General features: G+C 33.3%; 1 protein-coding gene and 1 long non-coding RNA gene across 6 annotated transcripts in view; one reads left to right on the top strand and one right to left on the bottom strand.

The window, feature by feature from the left end:
- Nucleotides 1–14,843, bottom strand: part of LOC128216666 (plexin-A1-like) — a 101,499-nt gene that overhangs the window by 57,647 nt on the left and 29,009 nt on the right. For all 5 annotated transcript variants that reach the window (XM_052923292.1, XM_052923288.1, XM_052923290.1 and 2 more), the window contains 6 exons: nt 13,664–14,620; nt 12,850–13,041; nt 5,911–6,036; nt 4,752–4,852; nt 1,761–1,881; nt 1,242–1,374 (listed from right to left, as the gene is read on the bottom strand). In XM_052923292.1, coding sequence (XP_052779252.1) covers nt 1,242–1,374; nt 1,761–1,881; nt 4,752–4,852; nt 5,911–6,036; nt 12,850–13,041; nt 13,664–14,593 — 1,603 coding nt within the window. In that variant the 5' untranslated portion in view covers nt 14,594–14,620. The remainder of the gene's footprint in view (nt 1–1,241; nt 1,375–1,760; nt 1,882–4,751; nt 4,853–5,910; nt 6,037–12,849; nt 13,042–13,663; nt 14,621–14,843) is intronic.
- LOC128216667 (uncharacterized) lies at nt 9,643–11,946 on the top strand. The gene is made up of 3 exons (XR_008258108.1): nt 9,643–9,882; nt 10,916–11,012; nt 11,308–11,946. It is a non-coding gene; the product is annotated as an uncharacterized LOC128216667 (long non-coding RNA).

The following is a 14,843-nucleotide window of genomic DNA, read 5'->3' on the forward strand; positions in this document are numbered from 1 at the left end:
ATTGGTTCCTAAGAAAGTCAAGGTTTAATCATTTAATCATTTAATTTAAATGATTAAGGAAATGAAAGGTTGCTAAGGAAGTCAATGTTTGCTAAAAAGGCCATTGGTTGCTAAGGAAGAAATTAGCTACTTAGGAAGACATTCGTTGTTTAGGCAATCATTGGATGCTAGTAAGGAAGTTGCTGATAAGGAAGTCAGTAAGGTACATTACTACTGTGAGAGTAGGTAAATGTCGTTAGTAACCACTACATGAATCTAGTACATACCAAATATATTAAGGATCTAGGCACTGTGGTTTCGAAGAGATTTGAAAGACTTTACTATATAAACATAAGGAGAAAATCTGGGACGTGGCATGCTTCAACCCCAGGGATATAATATCAACATCCTAAGTAAAGGGCCACTACATGAGACAACAATACCAAACATCAAAATCTGGGATGTGCCGTACGGCAGATGCTGGACAAAGGAAGATCACAATCACGTCATGCTTAGATGAGTTAAAAAGTTACCAATATGTGTTGTCAAACTGTTTTCATTTGATGAATGACTATTTCTTTTTTTTTTATTTACCTGTTTTGTATTCTTAAGGGCTTGGATAGAAGTATCAAAATGCAGTGCTTTTTTTTCAATATACAACAAGATAAAAGCTACTGCACTCTTTTCAGCTTAATAACATTGCAGTTTTAAGATTTTGCACATTAAAAACATACTTGGTCTTGTTTCATTTTAACATAACATTTAATTAAACAAACAGGAACAACTAATATTTAATGTTTTCTAACAGTCTTACAATAATTGAAATAGAGGACAGAGAACTTTAATATTATCTTATGAGTTTACTTATTTTAGCAAAGTATAAAGTTTAAATACTAATATTTCTATCGCATGTCACTAAATATATAATAGCTTTATCAATATGATAAACTCATTAAAAAGATACCCCAGGAACAAATGATGATCATATAAATGGGTAAAAGTGTTGCAAAAAAAGTTAAAAAAAGCGTAATCAAGTATTCGCAATGATTAACTTGAAAGTATTTGAAAAAAAATACAAGAATTTAATTCAAGCTCATGGCACGTCCCTTAAGCTAGATGTTACATCATTTTAGGAGTGAAGTTTGGCCAAAAACAACCTGACCCATTAATTTTTTTTATTGGCAATAGAGTATTTTTAAACCAACAACCCGCGACATTCAGTTATATGCCTGTTCAATCTTACATCACAACATTCAACTTACCATTTTTGCCAACAATGGTACAACTCAGTTCATCTCCTTGTATTACGGTTTCAAGCACTTGACTATCTTCCACTTGACAGAAGTACGTATCATTCTCCAAACGTTGAGGAAGATTTTTAACAATAAATTTTACCTTAAACAAAGAAATGATAATTATGTAAGACAACTTTTTAAGGACGCCGCAAGCATAACCAACACCTGTCAGCTTATTCCACTGACCAAGGTCCATAGAGTATCAATAATTTGCTATTCCACTATGTACTTGCTATGCATGTTTACATGTTGTTAACATGTGTAGTATCAATTACTGTTAAGGAGTTACTGTTAAGGCATTACAGACTTTATACTTTTAAATGACCCTCGTATGTACTATTTGTCATATGAATATCCATGTTCGCATTAAATTAAACACCTTATTATCACAATTGTAAGCAAGGTTATTATAACTTTTGATCTTGAATATGTAAGAATACAAGAGTTTCGAGATTCAAGCTTTATCAAGCCCATTTTGCTTCTTACTGTTTTGTTTGTGCCAATGGGAATCCCAGTGGGTTGCAATTGTAAAGATGTGCAATTAGACAGTGCTGACAGCCAGTGGTTCGGACTTCCCTGGTATGTACAATCATTTCGCCTGGTGGCTCTAAAATAAGAAATTGAGGACAGCAACATCAAAATAAGCAAACATAAATGGATACTTTACAGTAGTGTTCAGTTACACGTTAAAGTAAATGTAACGGGAGAATTTACAGTAAGTTTACAGGTAGAATTTAAAAAAAAGAGTACAGGTCATATTTGAAATAAATGTACAGGACCTGGCACATTTACAGTACAGGTATAAATTCAGGACATTGTACAATTACAATACATGTACAGGTATAAAATACAGGGTACAGGTAGACTTTACAATTCAAATACAGGTATAATTTACGGAGTATAACTATACAATACATATACAGGTATAATATACATGTACAGGTAAACAGTGTGCAGGCAGACTGAACGATAAATTTACAATGAACAGTATGACTTTACAATAAATTAACAGGCAAAACTTACATTAAGTGTTCAGGTGGAATTTTTAATTAATGTCCAGGTAGCGATCACACTTTAGGTACAATAATTGTTTAGGCAAATTTCAAAATAAAAGTACAGGTAGACATAACAATAATTTGGAGACTTTACTGTACATAAACGGTATATATAGTGGTAATAAATGTACTGGTAGACATTACATTTAATGTACAAGGAGACTCTAAAATAAATGTACAGGGAAACATTTCAACAAGTGTACAGGTAGATATAACAAGTGTACAAGTAGACATTACAACAAGTGAACAGGTAGACATTACAAGTGTACAGGTAGATATTACAAGTGTACAGGTAGACATTCCAACAAGTGAACCGGTAGACATTACAACAAGTGAACAGGTAGACATTACAAGTGTACAGGTAGATATTACAAGTGTACAGGTAGACATTACAACAAGTGAACAGGTAGACATTACAAGTGTACAGGTAGATATTACAACAAGTGTACAGGTAGATATTACAAGTGTACAGGTAGACATTACAACAAGTGAACAGGTAGGCATTACAAGTGTACAGGTAGACATTACAACAAGTGTACAGGTAGACATTACAAGTGTACAGGTAGATATTACAAGTGTACAGGCAGACATTACAACAAGTGAACCGGTAGACATTACAAGTGTACAGGTAGATATTACAACAAGTGTACAGGTAGACATTACAAGTGTACAGGTAGATATGACAAGTGTACAGGTAGACATTGCAAGTGTACAGGTAGATATTACAACAAGTGTACAAGTAGATATTACAACAAGTGTACATGTACACTTTACAACAAGTGTACAGGTAGACATTACAAGTGTACAGGTATACATTACAACAAGTGTACAGGTAGACATTACAAGTGTACAGGTAGACATTACAACAAGTGTACAGGTAGACATTACAAGTGTACAGGTAGACATAACAACAAGTGTACAAGTAGACATTACAAGTGTACAGGTAGACATTACAACAAGTGTACAAGTAGACATTACAAGTGTACAGGTAGACATTACAACAAGTGTACAGGTAGACATTACAAGTGTACAGGTAGACATTGCAACAAGTGTACAAGTAGACATTGCAACAAGTGTACAGGTAGACAATACAACAAGTGTACAAGTAGACATTACAACAAGTGTACAGATAGACATTGCAACAAGTGTACAAGTAGACATTACAACAAGTGTACAGGTAGACATTGCAACAAGTGTACAGGTAGACATTACAACAAGTGTACAGGTAGACATTGCAACAAGTGTACAAGTAGACATTACAACAAGTGTACAAGTAGACATTACAACAAGTGTACAGGTAGACATTACAAGTATACAGGTAGACATTACAACAAGTGTACAGGTAGACTTTGCAACAAGTGTACAGGTGGACATTACAACAAGTGTACAGGTAGATATGACAAGTGTACAGGTGGACATTACAACAAATGTATAGGTAGACATTGCAACAAGTGTACAAGTAGACATTACAACAAGTGTACAGGTGGACATTGCAACAAGTGTACAGGTGGACATTGCAACAAGTGTACAAGTAGACATTACAACAAGTGTACAGGTGGACATTGCAACAAGTGTACAAGTAGACATTACAACAAGTGTACAGGTAGACATTGCAACAAGTGTACAGGTAGACATTACAACAAGTGTACAAGTAGACATTACAACAAGTGTACAGGTAGACATTACAACAAGTGAACAGGTAGACATTACAAGTGTACAGGTATACATTACAACAAGTGTACAGGTAGACATAACAAGTTTACAGGTAGACATTACAAGTCTACAGGTAGACATTACAACAAGTGCACAGGTAGACATTACAAGTGTACAGGTAGACATTACAACAAGTGTACAGGTAGACATTACAAGTTTACAGGTAGACATTACAAGTCTACAGGTAGACATTACAACAAGTGTACAGGTAGACATTACAAGTGTACAGGTAGACATTTCAACAAGTACACAGGTAGATATAACAACAAAATATACAGGTAGACTTTACAGTTAATAAGCAGGTAGGTTTTATGGGTAATGTACAGTCAATATACAGGTGTAAGTTAATGTACAGAAACACTTTATGTAGACCTTACAGCCAGTGTAAAGGTACACTTTTCAATGATTGTAACACAGTGATTGTGCTGGTAGATACACAATAAATGTTTGGGGAAGACTTTACAGTAATTGTGCTGGTAGACATGACAATAAATGTATGGAAAGACTAAAAGTAAGTGTGCAGGTAGACAGACAATAAATGTATAGGAAATACTTAACAGTAAATAAATAAATTGACAATAAATGTACTGGTAGACAATACAATTAATTTGCAGGCAGAATTTACAGTAAACTCACAAGAACAAATTCCAAAAACACAGGTAGAATTTACAATTATCATAAAAATATGAGAACATATTTAGTACCATACCTTTGAGAGTAAACACACCATCCACAAAGGGGGTTTTTGCCTTCCATTGTTGCATTACAGGAACGGAACTCGGAGCATTTTGTGCTTGAAAACTTATATACCTGCAAATTCAAACTGGAAGCTATGTAAATTGATTACCATGTTGATGAATGCAAACACTAGCAGATGCCATCTGACTAGTATTGGTAAAAAAGAATGGTAAAATAGTTTTTAAATGCTTGTACAGTAAAAACCCTATATGCGACCACCCCTTTTTCACAACCAACCCACTAATGAGACCGATTTTTTTCAGACCCGATCTTTTTCTTCTATAATTCTATGGTCATAAACCCCGAAGAAATGGGCACCCCATTATTCAGTAATGCAACCACTTAAACCATTCCCTTTTAATTAATCACATGTTAATAATGTGCCACTTTGTTATTATTTACCCTTAACATATTTATATACATTCACAACATTTTCACAATCTAAAGTTTAAGCTAAGTGTATAAATAAAGATAACTTTTAAGTAAATTGAAGACCTAAAGCCAAAGTGAAGTGTGTTTATTCATATAACCTGATCAAATTTCATAATGATCAACATAAACTATTTCATTTGTGTGAGGAAAAACAGTATATAAATACATCAGTTTTAATAAAAGATAAGTCCCAGACACCTAGTTTTTGACCCAAGATGACGTTTATTATCTAACTTTAAAATTTAAATTTAAATCTAGAACGGGGAAAAGGGTTTCTAAACATTTTACCTAATGACTAAATTGTTATCCCAGATGTCTAATATTCACAATATTTTAAGATACAATGCAAATTTTCTGAACAAGTTTAATTAAGATTTGAATGTATGACCTGGGGAAAATATTTCCTAAGATTTGACCTAGAGACCTAGTTTTTAACCTGAGGTGACTGATATTCTAAAATCTTCAAGACAACATGTAGAAAAGTATTCTGACAAAGTTTCATAACAATTGGATAAAAAACTATTTACTTTATGACATGGAGTAAAATCTTTAATGCAGAATTGTTAATTTTCCAAAATATGTCTTAACACATGGTGGGGCATCTGTAATAAGTCTACATTACAGACATAAATTCATTGAGATTCAAGGGGAAATTTCGTGACAGTGAAAGCTGAGGCTTAATGTACATAATGTCTTACCGTAGTTGTGGTTGAAGCGTAGGTCGACTCCTCATCAATCTGCAAAACGCTTTTTATAGGTATCTGATCATTCGGTTGTACTGATAATGACTCGTACTTTATCAAATCACTGGTGTCAATAACATACTGTAAATTATAAAGCATCACAATTCAAATGTATAGTACTGGTATAAATATTATTTTCAACTTGTTTATGATATTTATATGTACTTCAAGCATTTTGAGTTACAGAAAACTCACAAAATCTCATCTTTAAATCAACCTGAATCCACTTTAAAGCTTTGTAGGTGTGTACAATCAATACTTTAAGACATTCTTTTTCAACTTTCATTTCAAATGCAAAGCAATCCATGAATTTTATTAGCGCGCCTGTATCAGAATAGATACGAAAGCCATTTCCATTTTTTTAAATATATATACTGGTTAAGATAAACTAATAAGAATGATTCGTCAACAAAGCAGTGTAATACACCGAGCTTCCATTTAATGAAGAGCACTTTATGAGCACAAGTATCTTCCATGGTCACTCGTGTTAGACAGGTTTATCCCATCCCGAGCGTAAGGCATTTGCGATAACAAGGTTTAATAACCAAGTTTCCACAGAATACCTTGCGCGAGAGTTTGGATGAATCTACCGTATCTTACACAAGCAGCCATGGTAGATGCTTTTCACCCACCTCAGTTTAACCAAATTCTGTTCAAATGCATTTTTTCATTAAAACTCTTTTGTGCATAGTGATAATAATTCGCATCAAGATATGTGATTGTCATGGTTATGCCCGCAGTGATTCGGGTTATGTTAACAGTCAATTCGATCTTTAAATAGTTCGGAGGAGAGTGACACATTATTTCTTGAAATGTGCGAGAAAACTGTTTCATAGTGACATTTGAAGCGAGAAATAATTAATTAGCGTTCTAAATACTGTGAAATCATTAATGTTTGTGGGCATGAAATTTCGTGGTTTGCCGAAAAAAAAAACATTCGTGGGTACTTGAATTCGTGGATTTTCATTTTTGAAAAAAAATAAAAATCGAAGATGCGATCGTCCTAGATCGTCTGCATAATATCCACGCGCTGGCCCGTGATTTCCGTCTTCTACGTCACTCGGTTTATGACACTCGCTAATGTGGTACGACATGCCAATTAATGCATATACCCATGTCACTTATCCCCATGTCACTTATCGATTTAATTGGGAATAAAGGTAATTAAAGAAGATGTACCCTGATCATAAATACAGATAGGGGAAGCCATTGATTGCCAATTAAGAATTTTGCAAACTGTGAAAACACCGAAAAGGTGCGTATATTGTCACGTTCGGTGCTTAGTAACCTTCAATATACTAGTAATCGATTAATTATTTTATTAAATAAAAAAATTGAGTATGGACACTCAACACGCACATCTTGTAAACTTGGAGATTTTCATTAACAGCACACGTTTAAACACGTGCTTATAACTGTAATTTGCTGCATAAAACACATTTAATTGATTTGGTTGATTATTTGTTAAAGGCAGTTATAATATATTAACAAAATAATGATCGTAAGTTATACAGTGAGACAGGTTTTAACACTGTATACTGCGACCTCTGTAAAGAATATACTAGAGTATGTACGTAACAAGGCAATTGAAAAAGTGAATAAAGGGTTTATATTTCGTGGGATCTTGAATTCGTGGATCACCCAACCCACGAAAACCACGAACATTAATGCCCCACGAACATTAATGATTTCACAGTATTGCAACAAGACAAGGTTTCCATGATGCTACAGATGACAGTCTTCAACAAGGGAGGTAATTATAATGTGACGACCGTTAAAAAGGAGTTCCATACGGGCATTTTATCTTCGCCGATGGGCAAGATAAGGATATCTAGCATGGTTAAATTATTGGATCTACTTATCTGAGGTGGGAGAAAAGGATTTCCAGCATGGCCAAATATTTGGATCTCCTTATCTGGGGTGGGTGTAAATCATCATATTTCACACAAAACAGTTGTAAACAGTTGTGAGTTAAAAGATTGAGTTGGTATCATATTTTTCTTTTCAACTGTATTAATGGTACATTTTTCATAATATTACTATAATTTTTACCATAATTATTTTTTACACCATACTTAAAGCTAAAACTTTTGTTGTTACAAGAAATTAGCATGTCCTCACAGCCCCGGCGAAATAATGACCATGGTCGACCATGGTCCCCACGGTTTTTGACAGTTTTTGACGGTCAACCATGTTTTATCATGGTTAACCATCAAGTACCGTGGGAAAATCATTGCCTGGACCACGGTCGACCGTAGTCGACCATGGTCTACCATGGTACAAAAAAAGATCACCATGGTATACCATGGTTTGACCATGGTCGACCATGGTACAAAAAAAGATCACCATGGTATACCATGGTTTTTGAAGGTCAACCATCAAGTACCGTGAAAAAACCCACAGTAGACCATGGTACAAAAGTTTTACTCCGAGAGTCACCATTTCAACCATGGTCTACCATGGTACACCAAGGTTGACCATGGTCAGCCACTGTGACAGTTTACCATAGTCTACCATCATCCTTTTTTATCTGATTCTTTACTTTGGATAAGTCTAAAAATGATTTGTTGATTTTGGTAAATAACAGAAATAGCAACTTAATAAATGTGGTCTTATTCTTTACTGATATTTAGTAAACACACAACTTGTCAACAACAGAAGTTGTGTTTCAGTATTAACCCTTTACCAGCTGTTCTGCTAATTTTAGACTCATCCACAACGAAAGCATCTGATGGAAAGGAAGAATATCTATTGGAAAGGAAGAATGCCAAATTTGAAAACCTTTGAAAACATTGTGGGAAATAGAGCATTTGCTCATTACCGAGCATCTATGCTCCATTCCTCTGTGAAATGATGTTCTTGTGTTTAATTACTGTTCAAGAACTATGCAAAACTGTACTAGAACAGTAACTGATCAGTTTTAAGAACAGTTGTACTTGAACAGTTCAAGAATACTTTTTAAGAACAGTTCTTGAATTTTTTAAAGACTATTGTTGTTCTAATACTGTTCTATATTAAAGTCTAGTACAATATAAGAACAGTTCATGAATAGTGTTTGCACTTAAAATGTTCTTGAACTGTTCATAAAGACAAGTTGGCACATTTAAAGAATAGTTTATGAACTTTTATGTTCTTAATATGTTCTTGAAATGTTCTTTTTAAACAATTTGGCACATCATAGGAACAGCTTATGAACATGGCAAGTTCTTAAAATGTTCTGCATATGTCTTTGAAAGGAAACTTGTACAAAAACAAGTAGTTGCATCAGCAACAGGCAGGAAGTTGAGGTAGCTGTGGTTACAACTGGCTGGTGCATTTAGTGTAACACATTTGGCCCAGTTATAACCCAAAGATTATAAATAAAAAAATAACAAACGTAAAGAAAATTCCATATCAAAATAACATGAACATTGAAATTAAATTTATTTTAATTAAAGCACCACATATATCATATGTATCATGTAAGGTGCCATGGATTGCTGGTCACATTGCCTGGATACAGTAATTTATATTTTTTATATATATTTTTTTTAATAGATTTTTTTATTTATTTTTTGTCAAGTTATTAGTGACTTTTTTTCATGAAAAATGTGGAATATTTTTTAAAATGACATATATTCACTATCTTGTCAAAAAAAAAAAAAAAAAAAAAATATATAAAAAAATATTTTATTTTATATAAAATTACTGTATCCAGGCAATGTGACGAGCACCTGTGGTCAACACTGGTTAATTAGTTGTTAAACCGGTTAAATATAATATTTACAAAATACTATAGCCATATTCTAACGTAGCTATATAACTATATTCTAACGGTTACGCATTTAAGACGAAACGCTCTTCACTGGCGGAGATAGTTTCGAACGCCCGCCATTTTTGTCGAAATAATGCGCCAAATAAACTGATGTCTTGTTTCGTTTATTTAAGGTAAGTTCAAGCGATGTAAGGAGTATAATTCAGTAACGTTTATAACGATCTTTTACGCTAATATTATTGTTTAAAATAACATAGCAACATTTTGAAGTAATGAGCAAATATGTTTTGTTGTAATACATTTTCGCTTCAAACATACGAAATACGTTTGTGTAGAAACACAGTTAAATGCTTGTTTTTGACTAGCGTTCAGCTAATACTTAATTTATATATATATATTAAAGCAGCTTTTAAATTTGTTTCTTAACGTTGGTAAGCTATTTTTGTCGAGAAAAAGGATCAATTGTAATGGGCCGGCAGCGATGCAAAAGTGGGTGGGGAAGGTCAAAAACTAAAACCTTTAAAAAAGTTTTTATTGTTTTGAGGAACGATCTTTTAGGGGAGTGAAACATATATTTTTGGCGACATGTTAGTAGGGAGTTAACAAATTTTACAATAGAATATTAATATTTTTTATAAAAAAACTTTCACATTTATTCTAAAAAGTCTGTTGACATTATCACTTTGTTTTCATGTCAAAATGCTCCAGACTACCTATTTAACAATGTTGTGAGTTCGTTATTATATCTTGTCAAATAAAAAAAAAGTTCTTCAGGTTAATAATGAAAAGTAGTGGATGAGAGATCATTTCCGGGTTACAAATATGTTAATATCTTTTTAAATATAGCTGCAATCAAAACAAAGACATTGTTGATTGGACAGTTTCAATAACTTCGACTCAGTCACAAATATACTCTTTTTGTTTAAAGACAATATAGATTTTTGATTTGAAATCTGATAAAATCTTATATCATAAAATATGCTCAAATCCTAATTACAGCTCCTCATGTTGCAATGGATAAATGGGTATGAATCATGCTTGTTAAATATTGAACCTCAAAACTAAGAAGAAATTGATTTTTTTAACATTTTTAAATTTTGGTCCTTCAATGGACTTTTGCATCGCTGCCAACCCTTGACCTTTTAAATAAACACTATGCAAGCAAATTATGGTTAAGTGTCTGAAATGTTGTTTCGTCTATTTTAGCCAACCCAAAGGAGCTAACAAATAAATCATCAGTCCTCAAAAGAATCAACCAGTGAAGGAGAAAAACATTCAAAGCCGTAAATTGTCAAATCCATCAGTGAGTAGACTATTTCTTAAAGCAAATGGTAAAATTTTCATTCTGGTTTTGAAAACAATATGGTTGGATGTGTGGAGTGGATTTTATATGTAACAGACAAACACTAATGAGAATCTTTAAAAAAAAATCAGACTCAATAAATTTGAGCTCTTTGGTTCGAAAGAATTAAATAAGCTATCATTAATTTGTATACCTGCAACATTGAAATCTTAATTCACACTGATTTGATAACCAACTGGCCGTTAGTTATTTGAAAATGTTGGCAGTACAAATAAATAAAAGAAATATTTTTCAGGTTGGAAGATGGATGTCAAAGTCTCAGACAACGAAAGGCTTCCAGAGTTAAGAAAAGACCACTTCAACAAAAACAATCATGCAAAGAATGACTGCAAAAAATCTTTTCGCAGATGCGTTTCATCATCAAGTGTATAAGGAAAAGGGACCTGGGTACAGAGACTAGATGTAAATGTCAAGGACTGAAATGAGCAATTCAATGGTTTCTTACTAATTGTGTTTATATGCGTCATAAGAAATTAAAACTGTTATAAATGGATGTGTAGTAATGATGAAATTATCACCCTGTGTCGAATGACATTAACTATTCATGAATTTAGTTCATGAATGACATTTTGAAAAAATAATGTTCATGAACTGTCAAGCTCATTTACTAAGCAGGAGTTCATGAACTTAGTGGGAGTTCATGAACATGATTTGTCCAAATTGTCATTCATGAATAGTTCATGTTATTCTCATCAAACGCTTGACGTCACTGACATGGATAAGTAATTTGCTGGACTAAAGAAGCTCGATACATGGAAAATGATAAATGCGAATCAATTAATACGCTGTCGTTCTAGAATCAAAATAACAACTGTATGACTAACTTTTATCAGTAAATACAAAACTGAGTTTGGCGCGCTGATGCAAAAAATTAAGTCATTAATAACTGTGCATATATATATATATACTATAATTTTGTTCTAGTCAAAGTTTGGCACAAGTTGTTAGCTATTGCAGAGAAATAAGACATTTTTTTTTCCTTCTCATATACATGTAAATGGGATATCAACAGAATACAGTACTCGGCATGCTAAACTAGATGACGCCATAAACATATTTTAATCAATACAATTCCATTTCACTGATTTTGATCTTTGATAAGTTTGTTGTCAATCCTATTTATGTGACCATGGTCTACCATGGTATGTGACCATGGTATGTGACCATGGTCTACCATGGTAGTTCATGGTCTACCATGGTAGTTCATGGTCATATACCATGGTAGTTCATGATATATCATGGTAGTTCATGATATATCATGGTATACCATGTAACGTCAAATGGCCGCCCCACGGTTTATGACCATGGTCTACCATGGTGTGCTACCATGGTCTACCATGGTGTGCTACCATGGTATCAAACCATGGTAGACCATGGTCTACCATGGTGTGATACCGTGGGGCGGCCATTTGACGTAACATGGTAGTCCATGGTAGTCCATGGTCATATGACCATGAACTACCATGGTAGTCCATGGTTATTGGCCATCATTTTCGCAGGGGAGATGAGCTGCATTGTTCAATCCACTCTCACTTTTGGGGCCCTATGAGTTGTTTTGAGCAGATTTATTTTATTAGTCAATGGACAAATGTTATCAATAGTTTGTTGTTTTTTAACAACATTCAGGCCTAACAAAGTTTCATAAATTATTATCATAGAACTTGTTCATCTAATAGTGAAAACTATATATGGTTGTTTATACGTTGTTCACACGATATAGAAAAAAAAATCTAAGTGAGATATCCCTTTAATAAAACAGAACAATTTTTCAACTCACCTTTAAAATAAATCCATTAGAGGTTCCAGCTATGAGAACATCCTTGTTTTCCACCTTTGTAGTGGACAGTGTTGTGATGTAACCTTCCTTATTATTTGTCTTACTAAGAAGGTTTGTCTTAACAGTCCCTTTTCCACTCTTAAAATAGGGTTGGTTAAATACGCACTCGAGGTCAGCAAACCCATCTATACCCTAAATGTTGAGAATACACAAGACAATGGTTTTAAATTCAAATAATGAGCAAAATCCACACAAAATTAAATATCTTGCTCCTGTGACAATCATAATTGCTAGATTACTGTACGCAGACTTATAATAACACTCAAAGTTAAAAAATAAAAAAATAAACAAAATGTATTCAAAAGGTTTTCTAAATTGATAAAAACAAGCCTTGGCAATGTTTTGATAATTCAAGAGCCATATTTCTAGAGTGAACAGTGCAAATTGGCTTTTATCAAAATAGGTCAAGATATTGTGCCAAGAATCATTTTCACCAAGTTTGGTAAATGTAGATATTGAGCGGACAAAGTGAATTTGCACAATACATGAGCTATTATAAACTCTCAAATTATGAGTGGGATATGGCTGTTGATCAAACTCAGTTGAAATATATTGCCAACAAGCAAAGTTGACAATTGATATCTCTCACTGTAAGAAGTTCAATGTCGAAGAAGCAAACTTTTCATGGCTCAAATTATTTAATAGTAAGATAATCATTCTGACACTGTGATCACATACATGCATGTACAATATCGCCATAAAATTTTAACAAATTTAACAATTTATATATTGAGAAACCTTAAAACACACTTACATTGAGACATGAAGAGCTATATAAGTATCCAAAGGTGTTGTTATAACTGCAATTTACAGCCCGTTCTTGCAGTAGCTTTAATTTCTGGTTAATGTCCTCCATTTCAGCAGAGCAAAGAATACTATTTCCTGTTTGTTCTGCATGTGCAAATGTAATATACAGTCTTTTAATTCTATCTACATCTACTAAAAGTGCATCTTGTACTACATTGTAGCTTTCATAATCTTCACATTGAATAGGGGTATCAAAAAATGACCTGTAGTTCTTGTTACACATCCTCGATATTTTAGACGTATAGTTTGCATTGGGTCGCAAGTCTTCGAGCTGATTGGTGAAAAAATAAGTATATCTTTCTGAACTAAATGCAGATCTATAATCTATTTTAAAACTGAGTGTGGAAACCAATGAAACAAAAGTAGATTCAGTAAGTGTTTCCATAATATATCTTTGAATTATTTTTTGATAAGTGGCATCTTCTATAATATAGTCCAATGTCTTTGCAATAGTCAAATATGATTGTTCTTTATCCGTATCATATGTAACCATTCCCTGCACACGGTGTGTTTCTGTTGTTGGAAACACTCCAGGAATTTTTCTTAATTGTTGAAGATCACTTGTATTTCTTGTTTCACATAGACCACCATGATGAGTTCCACACAAAATCAGGAGGTCATTGCGTTCATCAACCAATGCCACAGTGAAAGTGTTGTTGCATTTGTTTCCGCATGTTTTATTTACCTCCTGCTCCTTTAGAATGTTAAACTCACTATCAAACTTGTAAATTTTGTTCTTTTCAGCTACGAAAAAGTTATCTTTGACTTTATGGTGTACAATTTTGGTCAACCCATCTTTGTTCCTGATAACAATTTCCGCATTGCATTCGAATGCAGCAGCAAGAACAAACAAACAGAAGACAGCAGTGGTATACATTCTTCTCTTTTCCAAGGTTTAAACGTCCTGTAGTGAAAAAAAATGCTAGAATATATTAAGGCTTTTCTTGTTATTAGTTAACATTTTTTACACATGTACATATCAACAAGTTTTATGCATTTAATATTGTATTACAATATATGTGTGTAACATGTTAACAGTAAATGATCACCAATAATGCCCATTTCTTAACCAACTTAAAAATCGGCAGAAGGTTTGGTTGAAAAAGTAGAAAATATAAAGAACATAT

This window comes from Mya arenaria, chromosome 14, assembly GCF_026914265.1.
Source record: "Mya arenaria isolate MELC-2E11 chromosome 14, ASM2691426v1".
Classification (NCBI taxonomy): domain Eukaryota; kingdom Metazoa; phylum Mollusca; class Bivalvia; order Myida; family Myidae; genus Mya; species Mya arenaria.